At 37.5% G+C, this 15,769-nt stretch overlaps 2 protein-coding genes across 2 annotated transcripts in view; one reads left to right on the top strand and one right to left on the bottom strand.

Annotated features, from left to right (window-relative positions):
* Dhc98D (Dynein heavy chain at 89D) overlaps positions 1-4,308 on the top strand; it is a 114,807-nt gene extending 110,499 nt beyond the window's left edge. Inside the window, exon 25 of the mRNA XM_074183569.1 lies at positions 3,940-4,308. Coding sequence (XP_074039670.1) covers positions 3,940-4,236 — 297 coding nt within the window. The 3' untranslated portion in view covers positions 4,237-4,308. The remainder of the gene's footprint in view (positions 1-3,939) is intronic.
* LOC111517370 (trimeric intracellular cation channel type 1B.1) lies at positions 4,285-15,253 on the bottom strand. Its single transcript, XM_023173508.2, has 5 exons — positions 14,994-15,253; positions 11,466-11,622; positions 11,043-11,315; positions 4,717-4,999; positions 4,285-4,410 (listed from the first exon to the last, which is right to left on the bottom strand). Exons 1-4 carry the CDS (start codon positions 15,112-15,114, stop codon positions 4,720-4,722), a joined length of 831 nt encoding a protein of 276 aa, XP_023029276.1. The 5' UTR covers positions 15,115-15,253; the 3' UTR covers positions 4,285-4,410; positions 4,717-4,719.
* Positions 15,254-15,769: the final 516 nt, after the last annotated feature.

The raw sequence follows: 15,769 nt of genomic DNA, 5'->3' as shown, positions 1-15,769 counted from the left end.
GTTATGGAAAAAAACGTATTTTCAAATGATAGTTTTGAATCTAGTTTCAAAAACATTTCATTATTATCATCTACATTGTCAAATGTTTTAGGTCTCAGTAACTAACGTCTAAAGTATTCTAATAATGAATAATACTGGAGTTTCATCCCAACACCAAAACCGTTATTTTTAACACCTCGACACTGGTTTCGATCACCAAGTGATCATCTTCAAGATACCACAGATACACAGATACCTCTGCTAGGTACTTGCATCTTAATTGTCTTGAAATTGATTTCACATCTACTCATTTACTAGTCAGGTAAATCTAATAACTAAAAATATTATTTCAACAAACTATACAGTAAACTATTAGATATTGGTCCACCATAGTTGAAAGGATTTGAGAGGATACTGGACGAACACATCAGGAGGGTGGCATTATTGTGGAATTGGCCGCGATGGTAGTGCGCCCGACTCAAGATCGGAAGGTCGTGGGTTCAATTCCTGCCTCGACCAGATATTTTTCTCGAGAGAATTTATCTGGTTGAAGATTTTAAACAGATATGCATCCCCCCTGAATAACCACCAATATGCTTATCAAACCGGCAAATCGACATATTGAGCATTAAACAACCTTGTAGAGAAAATCTCCCAATCACTTGACAACAAGGAGATTGCGGTTGCTGTATTTCTAGATATTGAAGGAGCATTTGACAATGCACTACCTAAATCTGTAGGTTCATCTCTGGCTAGGAAAGGTATAGAATCGACCATAACTGACTGGATCTATGCCATGCTGGTAAACAGAACTGCAAATACCCCTGTTCAAGGCGGGGCCTTTAGGTTCGGGGTCACCAGAGGCTGCCCTCAAGGTGGGGTACTATCTCCCTTTCTGTGGTCGCTCCTGATGGATAGTCTGCTTGATGCCCTCGACAGAAGAAAATAAGATCTGCAAGTTTATGCAGATGACCTTGTCATCTTTGCAATGCCCACGTCGGAAAGGGTAGCTTGTAATAACCTCCAAAGCACGATGGATGTTGTTCACAGTTGATGCCTGAGGGAGCAGATGTCTTCTAGATCTACCTCCTCTCAACATTCGTCTGGAGAGAGGGGCTAGATGGACTACATATAGACTTGTGTACATTACATTCTGGAAATGACCTCTGACTTTATGCCTCCAACTGTCAACTACTGTTTCCGAGTAGAGAGGACTGGATCCTCAGGGAGAAGGATATATTGAGAGCAGATAGTTGTTTCACAGATGGATCAAAAACACCTTCCGGTTCTGGACGGACTGTTCCCGATATCACTTGGCCCATTAATAGTATACCTGACACAAATAGCGCCACGAGTAATTTCATGCATTTCGTTGCCGATTCAAACCTTTTTCAACTCATCACTGAACCAACTAGATTACGAATCAACAACTAGCCATCTGTTCTTGACCTCATTTTTACCAACGATGAAAACATCATCACAGATCATGAAATCCTACCACCTATTGGATTATCGGTATCGGACCATGCAGTAATCTACGCAACTGTTCAGCTCAACATTCACATGACAAACAAGTAAGAAACCGAAGTTTTCAAAATAATCGACTTTGATCAGTTATCCGAGGAACTTTCTATATCATCGATTGGACACAACTGTTTAACGCATGTGATGACGTTGATATTCTCTGGGAAAAATTCTATTCGACCGTAAGTGCCTCTGCTGACAAGAATTCCCGCAACAAAATATGCCGGAAAAATCCATTCAAACCATGGATCAATGTCGAAATAATGTCACTCATACATCACAAAAAAGACTCTGGAAAAGATACAAAATATCAAAAGCCGCAGAAGATTACCAAGCTCATCGAAATTTCTCAAAACACTTGGTATCAACAATACGATCTTCACGTCGTGAGTTCGAAGAATCTATTGCAGACTCTGAAAACAATAAAAAACTGTAAAGTTCATACGATTTAACATGAACACCAAAGTAAGCATTCCGCTCCTACGAAAACCTGACGGTTTCTTGTGTTCTACAGACATCGAATCAGCAGAATTTTGGCCGATTCTTTCACGGTTGAGCTTCGAGATGACCAATTACCATAAATTATAGCAGAACGACTACGTAATAATCTGACTAATGTGACGTTTACTTCGAAAAAAAATATAAATCATTTATTGAACATTAAATCGAACATTAAATCTCCTGGTTTGGATGGAATGAGCCCCTTCTTTCTCAAAAAGTTTGCCGAAACTCTGCTCTCCGTTGTCAATAATCATGTCAGTCTCTTTCGCAAAATCTCGCATCCCACGGGCTTGGAAGAAGGCATATGTCACCGTTATTTTCAAAAAAGGCGATAAACTCAATCCAATTAGGTAACTACAGGTCCATTAGTCTTTCATCCGTCCTTCCAAAGTAATGGAATCCATCATCGTAGAAGATATGTCAGAATTTTTAACAAAAAACGCTATCATACCACCAGAACAACATGGTTTCGTCAAAGGTAGATCAACCACCAGCAATCTACTACAGTGCATGAACGATTGGACGACAGCTTACGATAGGAAAATACCGACAGATATCGTTTATCTTGACTTTGCCTCCTCCCAGGGAGGAGGCTAATGCACAAACTTGACACACACGGTATTCGAGGCCAACTAAACCTATGGATTGAAAATTACATGACATATAGAACTTTCTCGGTCAAAGTGGGTCACTCTTTTTCTTCGCACAGACAAGTCACAAGTGGAGTTCCTCAGGGATCTGTTCTTGGCCCGCTCCTCTTCGTTGTTTATGCAAGTGATCTTGCTCTTCACATAAAGTCCAGCAAGTCGTTTTATGCCGATGATAGTAAACTGTATGGAAATGCCTTGGTCGAACATAATTCCCTTCAAGAAGACCTCAACTCGATTAATCAGTGGTGCGAAGATTGGCTTCTACCTCTTAACGTCAACAAATGCGTCGTACTTCATCAAGGAAAGAACAATCCACTCCATCCGTACACAATGAGCGGCCAATCGTTACGTACAGGGTCCTCACATGTAGACTTGGGAGTGACTATTAATACCGACTTAACTTGATCCGAACATATAACACACTGATTTATCTCATCCGCAAAACGTTCCTCCATCTATCATATTCAAGTTCCATAAAACTCTACAAAACCTACGTTCGTCCAATCATGGAGTATGCAGGTCCAGTGTGGTGTCCTGTTCCGGTGCGCGATAGGAACTTGTTGGAAAATGTACAGCGTCGAGCCACACGTATGACTTTTGGTGAAGTGCGTCCAACCTATCCTGCTAGCTTTTGACCAACTGCTAGCTTTTGAGGTTCGTGGGAACCTCATCATTTCTTTCCGTATAGCTAAGTATAACTATGCTAATCAGAAAGAACTTTTTGTTTTCAACAATGATTCGCGGTTACGTGGTCACACACTCAAATTAAAAAAGGAAAAATTTGCAACGAGGCAAAGACAATATTTTTTGGTGAATCTTATTTTCGAAACATGGAATAACTTACCCAACGATGTTATGAATTCCGACTCAATGAACAGTTTCAAAAACAAAATAGACATTTGCTTAGTTGCTTAATCGCCTCCATTCATATATCATTTATTTTTCTTTTCTTTTTGCATGCATTGTATTAACTTGTTGATATCCTTCGTTTTTAGGCTTACATAGGACTTTTCCCTCAGCCTTTATCTATATGTAATAATAATAATAATAACTAATCTTAATGAACTCAAGTCTATGGAATGGTTTTGTTGCAAAACATGATGGGCGACTGCGGTTTTTTTGGTCTTCCACATTTTAGGAGGTGTTAAAAATAACGGTTTGGTGTTGGGATAAAACTACAGTAATATTCATTACTACACCAAAAGTCCCAAACAGTGCATCACAAGTATTCTAATGATGTATCAGCAGGATTTTTCACCATGTTCTTCTTTCGATATTGTTTTAGGGAAACTGTTTATTGCATGGGCTCTACCTAGAAGGAGCAGCCTGGGATCTGGAAAACAACTGCTTGAAGAGATCAACTCCAAAAGTACTCATTGAGAAACTTCCGGTTCTAGGAGTTGTTCCTATTGAGGCGTTTCGTCTGAAGTTACAAAATACCCTGAGAACTCCTGTATACACAACTTCTTTGAGGAGGAACGCCATGGGTGTAGGACTGGTTTTTGAAGCGGATTTGCGAACCACTGAACATACCAGTCATTGGATACTACAGGGTGTTTGTTTAGTTTTGAATACAGATTGATTAATTTTTTTGTAGATCAAGCAAATAATATTATATTTTGTGTGATAGTTCAATAGAAATAAATTATTTTTATTTGGTACAATAATTCTTCATAAATTAAAATGATACGAAATGCTCGTTGTGGAAGGATAAATTTGATAAACCGCACTTTTATCAAATTCAACGATCAGCAAGCTGAAAATTTAAATAATAGATTATTAGAGTATCATACCAAAATTAAAACATGATTTATTATAAACAGATAGCGTCACGATAAAAAGTGAATGTGTGTTTGTTTGTGTGTGTGTGTGTGTGCGTTGTAGAGATGAAATGAGTTTGCTTATTTTCTAGAAGCAAAAGAAACTGATTTTTGGTCCAAATAAGTTTGTGAGCGAACTAATAATAATGAGGCCAACACTTTCACTCATTTCGAGCAAATATAATGTATATAATGAGCATGAGAGTGAATGCATTGAATGTACGAATGTATTAACCTCCCACCTTTCAATTTGTCTTCTTTACATCCTTAACTTCCCCTTCCTTCATCTGTCCCTTTCCAAAAATTTTAGCGAGACTGTCCCAGATGCCACCAAAGAAGAGTGCGCACATCAAGTTCTCGAAAGGAATGAAAGGATCGTGGATGCCAAGGATGATTGAGGATAGTTTGAAGTAGACGAAAAATATCACGATGCCGAAGTAGACCAAGGCGTGTGGAGCTGAGATCAATTCCGTCTTCTTGTCCAAAATGAAGATAACGGAGGCCACTAAAGATGCCTTTGTGTAGCTAAAAATAAAATCGAATAATAATGACAGAATTTCTTACGCCCGCAGGCATTCTAGGTGGTATTCTCACGAGCAATCGGACTCAAGAATACTCTACTCTGTATTCATAATTTCAATGCCAATGTTTCGACAATTATTCTCGCCATCTTCTGATTCGATGAGGTAACGGTTGAAGTGCTCGAGTTGGTGGTCCAGTCGCTGTTTTCGTTGTTCTCAACACAGAAACCACAGTGCAGGTATTTGACTCCGATTTTATACGTTATGGATTTTCATCAAGTATCGACCGATTCCATCACATACAGGATGTTTCAAATTCAATCCTCACCATCGGGATCTCGGAAACTACGAGAGATACGAATATGATATTGGAACAAAGTCGCGAATTTACCTGACTAGCAATATGCCGTTGAGAAATTCCGAGTATATCCAGAGAAATCCGAAAAAAACAGAAATTTCGGAAAATTGTTTTTATTTTTTTCTGACTTTAATTTTCGAAGGATTTGAAAATAAATTACTCTTCCACACTGCCACTTTTTCCTTGCTACATAATGGTGTAGATTTGCTATCCGACGTTTCGTCTTCCGGACACCATCATCAACTTCATTTTTTCTTATGGGCGCTACATTGGATTCTTTCTGATTTGAATAGAACCAGATTTCACTTTTTCAATGATGTATCATAAGTTATAATTCTTGTTCGAAAAATTGAAGATATTGAAAAAAAATTTAGTTTCTAAATTTGACTTTCAATTTGTTACACTCAATGACATTTTGTTATTGCACAAGTCATTGAATTTTTTGGCGAAAAATGGCTTTCACGAATGAGTAAAAAAAAGATATGATACAAATTTATAACAAATACGATAGAAACAGTGTTAGGACATCGCAAATGTATTTAAACTTGTATCCTGAAAGACGACAACCACATCGAACTATGTTCAAGTTATTGGATCAAAATGTCACCGAGTTTGGTTCGTTTGAGAAGCCAGTTAAAAGTACGGAGACAGAATCAACAATCAGAATTTGATAAATGAGGTATGTATGAGGTAAATTAGACATTGTGTCCTTTTCGAAGAAAATAGAACTTTGAACAAATAACAATAATTAAGTAAAATGTAAAGACAAAAGTAAATCACAGCAAATGCTCAAAATGCTGTCTTTGTTCATGATAACACAACTGTACCCTTCTTCGAATATTATTCACTGCACGATTAATTCCCCTTCTTCTCAATCTTCCGAACTCTCTAACAATGCTGTGTTGAAGGTCCTCAATATTTTGATATTCCCTCTGACCATAAACTCTATTTTTCAGTGTACCACATGAGAATGTATCCATAACACTTAAGTCTGGAGACCTTGCTGGCCACCTCACCGGCCCATTATTCCCTATCCATTTATCATCAAACTCTTCAGTCAGGTAATTAGATACCCGTCTGGTAGTGTGCGGTGGAGCACTATCATATTGAAACCAGATGTTATAGTTAGCCAAAGGTAGCTCATCCAAATAGTCTTCGAAAATCGACATTAAAATCTGGTGATAGATTTCTTCATTCAGAATTCCGTCGAATAAATGAGGACCCAAAATTCTATCTTTGTGAATTCCTCCAAATGTGTTCGTTATTTCGGTTGAATATCCCACAATTCGTAAAAGTGCTTTCATCTGTCCAAATTTAATTTTCCAGGAAAACAGGAGAATCAGGTCTTCTTATTAGCCGATTACAAAATTCTAATCGCCTTTCGGGATCACCTGGATGCAATTTTTAAGATATGTGTATTTTGTAACATTTTAAACCGCTTTTTTGAGATCCAAGCACTTGTATGACAAATATTCATTTCGGAGGAAATTTGACGTGTAGATTTCTCCAGGTTCATGTTTATCTGCAAATTATTTATTTTCATTGAAAAGGGCGCAATATCTAACTTACCTCATACATACCTCATTTATCAAATTTTCTTTAGTTTCCTGGTCCATTCTGTCTCCGTAGATTTTCCTCGGCTTTTCAAATGAACCAAACTCGGTGAGATTTTGATCCAATAACTTGAACATAGTTCGATGTGGTTGTCATCTTTCGGGATACAAGTTTAAGTACATTTCCGATGTCCTAACACTGTTTCTCTCGTATTTGTAATAAACTTGTATCATATCTCTTTTTTTTCCCTTCGTGAAAGCCATTTTTCGCCAAAAATTCAATGACTTGTACAATAACAAAATGTCATTGAGTGTAACAAATTGAAATTCGAATTTAGAAACATCAAAGTCAAAGCCTATCATGATAAGAAATATATTTTTTTAATATTTCCAATTTTTCGAAAAAGAATGATAACCTATGATACATCATTGAAAAGGTAAAATCTGGTTCTATTCAGAACAGAAGGAATCCTGTGTAGCGCCCATGAGAAAAAATAAAGTTGATGATGGTGGCCGGAAGACGATACGTCGGATAGCAAATCTGAAAAGACCAGTATGTAGCAGGGAAAAGGTGGCAATGTGGAAGTGCAATTCATTTTCGAATCCTTCGAAGAATAAAACCAGAAAAAATGAAAACATTTTCCGAAATTTCTGTTTTTTCCTGATATCTCCGGATATACTCGGCATTTCAGAACTTTCTCAACGGCATATTGTTAGTCAGGCAAATGCGCAACTTTGCCCCATTTAACCATCCTCGTATCTCTCATAGTTCCCGAGATCCCAATGGTGAGGATCGAATTTGAAACGCTCTGTATACGATTTCATATTATTATAGGTGGGCGTTGCATGATGTCTGTAAATTGGATTACCACACTATTTGTGTACAATTAAGGACAGGTGGCCAGATTTTATTTATGTTCATTGCCTCTTCTTTTCTATTGAAATTACCCATGTGTTTTCGAATTTCTATTGGTTCTCTATTACTCTAGGATTGTAATTTTGGGTTTCATCGAGTATTACTGTATCTTCCCTAAGATTTTCCCAATTCAGATGGTAACATTTTTATAAAGGGAATGAAAGCTTTTCTGCTGACTAACCTAGCTGGGGTTGCTTTGGAGATCTCTCGCCTGGGTCATATGGCCTGCTAGAATTCTCCCTCGCTGTACCCATTCCCTTTGAAGGTATTTTTAGGCGATTGAGTTTATTACCAAGACTCTCAGGTTCATATATTCTCAACCAGCATTTCAATTACCCCTTTGTTTTATTATGGCTGGTGATTAGAGTTTTTGTTCAGGTACCTGTCTGTGTGCGTTAGTTTGCTGTACACTCTGTGGCCCAATGTGCCATCTTCACCTTTGTACACAAGAACGTCCAAGAAGGCTAGAGTCCCTTGGGTTTCTAGTTACATTTTGAATTGGATTTTTGGGTCGAGAGAGTTTAGATAAGATAGAAAATCGTTGTGTCTCTTCACCATCTTGCCATACCAAAAATGTGTCATCAACATAACGCAGCCCACAATATGGTTTCACGGCTGCTTGCTCTAAGGCCCGTTGTTCGAAATTCTCAATAAAAAAATTGCCACCGCCGGACTTAGGGACTGCATGTTGCGATACCGTCCGTTTGTTCATGAAAAACACCAACTCACTGGAGATAAATTGATGATAAATAATGAGTGGAGATGGCGGTTATATTTACTGGGAATACTTCGTGTTCTTAGTCGGAACCATCGTGTACCTACAAGGAGACCACGTTTAAGTTCACTATTATGTCTCCAGGATCTAACTTTATACCTCTACTCTTTTCAATAAAGTGCCCCGTGTCTTTAATGAATGACTCTTTCTACAAACGACTGTAGTAGAGTTGTCAAGTATTTAACGAGCTCATAAGTTGGTAAATCCGTTTACGATAGTCTAAATGGCACATTCTCTTTATGAATTTTTGATAAGCCATATAGACGTGGCGGAAAGGCTTCGGACTTTTGTATGACCTTCTTAGGTTGGTGTTCTCTCGAAGACTTGATGAACGAATAAGAATATTCATTTTTCTGAAAATTCCGGAGGTCGAGTCCCGAATGGGTATTTTATATATCGAGTAAGGCGACAATTTCCTCGTTATAATCGTTGGTGTTCATCACGACGGTGGCATTTTCTTTATCAGCAGGCAATACCGCTTATAATAATTTAAAACCGGAGTCAAATAACAGCATTGCAGTTTTTGCGTTGGGAATAACGGAAACAACTCGACCACCAACTCGAGCACTTCGACCGTTACTGTTTCGCCTTTGATAATGTATACCTCAACAGTAGACGAAACGTCAAGCATAAAAACTTACAGACCACGGCCAAAAAAACCGGAAAGTAACTTTGACACAGTTATGTTCGGCCGTGAAACTTTACATTCTAAGAATTTATTTGGTCATGTTTGAATAAGTGTGAGTTACAACAAGCTCTTGCGGATTGAAAGAGAGAATCTTTTACTTTGGTTTTACCCCTATTTAAACTCGTATAATATAGAATTGGCCTCTTGGCCCACTAGATTGCAGCTATACAAAAAGCTCTAACGATAATTTAGGTTCAAATTTGGCATCTAGAGTCGTTCGTTCGGGCCACTGCTGATAGGGAGTACACGCATGTTATCAATATGAAATTCGGAATAGACAAATGTGCAATGGTCCATCTCAAAAGATGACGATGCGGGGACTGTGGAAAGGATGTGCAGCTTGTAGATGGAAGCATCCTACACCATCTGGATGCCGGAGAGACGTATACTCCGCGGCAAGTATCACCACAAACTTCGACAGATCTGGTCATCGGAACTGTCGGGGAAGAACAACAAATATGCTTGCCGTTCCAATCTTACTCCTCTACTCGTTTGGAGTAGTGAAGTGGTCACGGGAGGAGCTGTATCAACTCGACGTAAAGACCTGAAAAATTATACATCTCTATAGATGTATCCGTTCCACGGTTGTACTTTCCTTGACAACAGGGAGGCCGAGGACTTTTGAATTTGGAGTGTCTACATGACAGAATAGTTGTAAAGTCGTCAGGACTTCGGATCCCCTTCTCTGCATGGTCTGTGGCCATGACAGAGCAGGAATTGGAGCATTTCTCTTCAGGGCAGCTGCCCGAGCAGCTGATAAACTCGGTTTAGTTTCGACACTGAACTAGGTGACCACAACTCTGTCACCGAGTTGGAACCCTTTCAGCTCATATAAAAGACGCAGAGATCACCTCACTTCTGCGGAAACACAAGGATAAGCCAATGCATGGGTCTTCTTTAATAACATTGAAGACCTTGGCTTATCAAAGCGCCTGACTTTCGCTTTCCTCAGGTCGAGTGGGCTGAAGTCGGAAACTGAGGGGTTCATCATGGCTTGCCAGGATGGTGTCTTCAACACCTCAGTCTACCGCAGTCGTATGACGGGTATAGAGGTTCCTAACACATGATGCAGGGCCTGCCGCGACGCGCCCGAGACCCTAATGCATTTGCTATCAGCATATCCAGCATATGCGGTCTCGGCCTATATCCATCGACATAACGCGGCCCTAAGAGTGCTATATTACCATCTATGGCATCTTACGGTATTGGCTAGAGGAGGATAGGGCCTGACCAGCGCGTATACTTCGTTAAAAATAATAAAAATAATAAAGGGTCTACATTTACTTGGCGGAGTTCAGCACAACTATTCTTGAAAACGATTATTTTTCCATCTATCAACATGTGTGTTGGGTCGATCTCATTTCTTGCTTCGGGAGATTTTGACAGAACGAAGCGAATCGGTAAAAACACCAAAGTTTCTATACATTTATCTACAGATAATTTTCGGGGTATTAGCCCTCGTCAGTGTAAGAAAGATTCGACCCAAAGAGCTGTGTGCCTTTAACTCAACTAACGTCAAACGTGATTCGACTACATATATGAAACCTTCGCTATTTATCCCAACCTATTCCAACGTTCCTACACAGTAGTATCTTGTGAATACCTGCCGGAAAACAATAAATTCATTTTTCAAACCGAAATAATATGAAAATAAATGAGTATAATATTTGAAAATGTTGTTTGTCGCTGAAAAACAAGAGAGTTAGCCTCTAGGCATAATCATAAACTATAAATTTTTAATTAAAAAAAATACTCACAAACTTGGCTGCATGAACTCCATGGCTGTTGGAGTCCAAACGCCCCGAATGAGTCTTTCCATGAGCCTGGTGAATCCGGCACCGTTGCCTTTGAGAGTTCCGATGATGACCATGATAAGATATGCGTTGGGATAGAGTTTTGCAGCATGGGTTACACCATCGTATACCTTTTTACATCTGTAAATTTCTTTCATTGCAGAAAATATGATTTTGACAGGTAGAAATTTCGCCAGTTTATACCCTAAGTCCATAGGTGTATAGAACACCACATACCTAAAAATGTAACAATATAATCAACTGGAATGAAGACTAAGAAAATACAGCAGCTACTTAAGGATACTATGAAAATTGTTCAAAGTGTTCATTTGCTCTTAAATATTTCTTCCATTTATGGCAAAAATCTTTAGAGATTTATTATCTTACCATACAAGTGTAGCAACCAGAATTTGTGGAGTGTTTTTCAATGGGGCTAAAATAGGTTCTGCAAGGAGTCCGTTGGCTACCATACCCCCTGCAAATACCACCAACATATAGGATAACCAGCATGCTAAAGGGTGCTTTCTTGAGAATGCTTGAGCTCCTAAAAAAGAACAGTTCAGCTGTATAATGATGATAATCATTTCGAAATGAAAAAGTAGTCGATAGAGAGTATATTTATGTGATTAAGAGACAAAGATTTATGGATAACCTTGGTAACAAAAATTGTCTGACAACTGTGTAATGAAACTGCAGAGAAAAATTGATTACACATACGTTCGAAAGAGTTAATAATAAATTCGTCAATTTTTCAAATCGTGTAACAAAAATCCCAGTATAACCAAGAAAATGCTTAATTTTGGCTATATATTTGATAATATCCATCACTTCTTGTTTAGTAACATAATGCGTTTACTTCTCTCACATTTCAAATCGATCAATTGATTTCCTTATATCAAAACCATTATATAAACCATTGAAATTGCCGTTAAACAAAAACGTCACCTAAAAATCTGCTTCACAAATGCATTTAGAATTCACCAATTATCTACTTGTGTTTCTTGCAAAAGGGGAGGTTTTTCGCCTTTTTTAGAATTAATATCAATATTCTTTTTTCTTTCCCTCATCCCTAGTTATTAAATTGAAACCTTCTCATAAAACCATGATCTGAGAGTTCACAACCTGAGATATTTCTACAAAATATCTTGGATTTCTTCGTATAAACTACGCAACATACATACGAAATTTCTTTTATTGATAGCTTCATTTGAAAATTGATTTTGGTTTCAATTTCCACTGGGATCAAGATAAAATACGACTGAAAAATAGTAGTAATGTGTGACGCATCATCTATCAAATTATGACTTTCAAACAAAAAACTTTTAAAAAGAGATACTTATTTCTCAAAATATTGAAAAAAAGTTCATCCGAAAATTCAGTTTTAAATGCAATTTTTGGTACATATGTGAAATTTCGGTTGCATATTTTAATTTTACCTTTTTTGCTATTTTTCGTAAATCACACCTTTGCTGCAAAATAAGATTCAACACATATCATTAATTTATTTTAGGTTTGCAAATGTATTAACAATAGATAAATAGTTTCAAAATACACTTATATCAGTTTACATCTGTTGTGTGGAATTGCCATTCCAGGTTTTCTTTTCATCATCACTATTATTATTATCACCCAATCTATGAATATTGCTATTGCCTTGTCGTTTGATGACTGTTGTTTCACGAACCCTCTTATTCTGTTGATCCACCCTGGATTCTGTAGATTCTTCGGCAGGCCTTTTACTTCCTGTCACATTTGGATTGGTACCAAAATTAAAAATCTTCAGATATCCAAAAATATTCCAAATTGGAGCAAGAAAAGACCAGATCATAGATGAGAACGTTCCTCCGGGATGAGTTGACACCATTCCCTGATTTACTGGTAAAACCAAAATAACAGCATTAGGAACTAACTGCAGATCCACCAATGTTTGAGAATAATCATTATTGGTGAATTCCTTTCTAGGAAATGTAGTGGACGGAGTAAAATCACTAAATGGTTATTTTAAATTGGCTTTGATGTAGGAAACGACTTCCTGCATTGGGTCAGAACTAGCAAATTCTTGTGTGTTAGATGAGCCATGTAGTCGGAACCGAAGACGAGTTGTATTCGACTTGACTAAGGGAACAGTGGGCTGAGTTGATTTGGGTATTTCGCTCACGGACTGCATTTGGGGTTGCGATTTTGATAATCGTTCCGCTCTATCTTGAGCAATTTGTGCCAATACTCGTTCTCTAGCTAGTTGATTCTCACGTTTCTCTCTGTCGCGTTCTTCTTTGAAGTTGTTTCAGTTCTTGATCTTCTTGCCATTTGTTCATCTGTTGAACATTCTGACCCATCTTGCGTCTTTCTAACTCTCTGAGACGTTCATTCTCCTTCTCTTCTCTTTCTTTTTCTTTTCGTTTAACTTCTAACGACACTTGTGCTCTTTGAATTTTCTCTTCATCGGTTAACTTTACACTTCCTTCATTTTCAGGAATATTTTCCTCTTTCTGTAGATTAACCTTTTCATCATCCTGAGAAGGCTCATCACTTTTAATTTGACATACTCCGTTTTTACATTGCATTTGGTCTGATACTTCAGTTCGTTCTGCACTTATCAGACTCGCAGAAAGGTTTGCTGCTGAACTACCTGTTGTGTTCATAGTTATTCCAGCCTTAGATGAAATATTGTCAACTCTTTTGGTAACATCTTCTAGATTATCATTACCAGTTATGATGTCTAGAGGCGTTCCACTTGTTCCAATGAAATAAATCGAAGGAACACTTGGTTCTTTATATATTTCACTGGACTGTTGATGAGGAACTGAACCAGCCTCTAGTTTTATTGCTACAAAATGTTCCTGTTCTATTTTTTTTCCAAGTGCACCATTTTCGATGAGACTAGATATTTTTAGTGATTGTTCATCAGTACCTTCAATGTAAACAATGAAAATCGCCCCCTTGGATTTAGAATATCCAATTGCTTCAGCTATTGCTCCAGGGTACCACTTCATATTGTTATTCTTTTCTATCTTAAATTTAAAATATTCAGGAATGAAAAAAAATTGAAAAAATTGCATCAACACATTCAACATAAAACTTAATTTTGAGAATTGAGTAGTGTCTTATTGAATGAGTTTTTTCTATTAATTCCAGATGAAAGCTATTAAAATTTGGTCATATTTGATAGTTTATTTTGACGTGTTTGAAAGTAAAATATCATTATCATCAGTGAAGTCTGCATTAAATGCATATTTGATAGTTTATTTTGACGTGTTTGAAAGTAAAATATCATTATCATCAGTGAAGTCTGCATTAAATGAAAAATTCATTTACGATTAACTTTTTACGAAAAATTCAATAATTCATATTCTTGATATCAAAATAAATGAAGAAACAATCTATAGGAAATGAACCAACATTGCATACAGGATAGTTTTGAGTATCATCCAAAAGTTGTGATTCACCACAGGGTGTCTGAAACAAAGATAACTTTGTTTTCACTCGTCTCTCGTATGTGTGTAAATCGGGGCTTATAAGAAAATGTGTTTGAATGAATTGATCTGGGATTAATTTCTTTCATCTATTATAAAATATAGTATAAAAATCGGTCTGAAAATAAAAAAGTTATTCAGAAACAAAATTTGTTAATATTTCAATATCGCTTTTTTGGATGCACCTGAGTGTATTTTATTACTTTTGTATTTTATTACTTTTTTATTACTTTTGAAAAACTCCACTTTTGGAATTTTCATATTAATGGTTATAATATTCAAAATACTAAACCCTTTTCCTTCCGGTCCGAGAAGTTATATCACAGCCACAGCAGTATTCCGCGCTTTTACAGACGTTGAATCATTCCAGGGCACAGTTCGCCCGAGAACGAGAAAGAAACCGCAGTCGAAGCCGATTTCACACACTAAAAACAGTACATACCAGTTCCAAGGTCTTCCCTCACCGAAAGAGCGCACAGCGTGCAATGCGCTATATCGAAGTACGGAAACATCTTCAGCTTCACCACCTGGTTGGCGATGTCCAAAAACGCTTCCGGATCCATTATGTCGGAGTTATTTGCACTTTTACCGGAAGTTTAAAATATTTCGCGTGAAACGAAAACTAATCAGCGAAGCTGGGACATTTCTCAAAGGCTGGCAACGGACTGAGCGGTGAGGTGTGTCGTCGCATCTGGTCTAATTTTAAGTCGCTCGCGGATCCCAATATTTTTAACTAAACCACAGAAATATCGCCGCATGAACACAACGCGGATGTGACGCGGACGTGAGAAGCGCATAACTGTGTCTGAAGTTTGATAAGAAAGCAACTAAAACGGAAATTATCATTTTTCCATGCAAGAAATTATTCCTGCAATCCCATTTAATCCAATCATCTGTAAATTACTGTGTTCCGAAAAGAGTGTAATTTGGAATTCATGATAATTAATATGTACTAAGTCAAATATCAAATATTTTAAGGACAAAAACTCCGCAGTCCCAAAATATCAATTTTGATAGACGTCGTAAAAGAGTAAAACAGTTCAAGGTTCATAAAATCCCCTTCCAATAATATCGCTCGTTTCTGAAAAAAGAATGCGTAGACGTAACTTAGAGAACGAATAATAGTCTGAGTAAATTTATTGTAAACAAAAAAGACGAAACTTCGATGTCGGATAGATCAGGAGTGTAAGCTGACTTGTGGCTCTTGCTCAAAACTGT

Source organism: Leptinotarsa decemlineata, unplaced genomic scaffold (assembly GCF_025532065.1).
Source record: "Leptinotarsa decemlineata unplaced genomic scaffold, Ldec_3_MD MMD2_tig00026340_RagTag_RagTag, whole genome shotgun sequence".
Lineage (NCBI taxonomy): Eukaryota > Metazoa > Arthropoda > Insecta > Coleoptera > Chrysomelidae > Leptinotarsa > Leptinotarsa decemlineata.
This window is presented reverse-complemented; position numbering and strand designations above follow the sequence as displayed.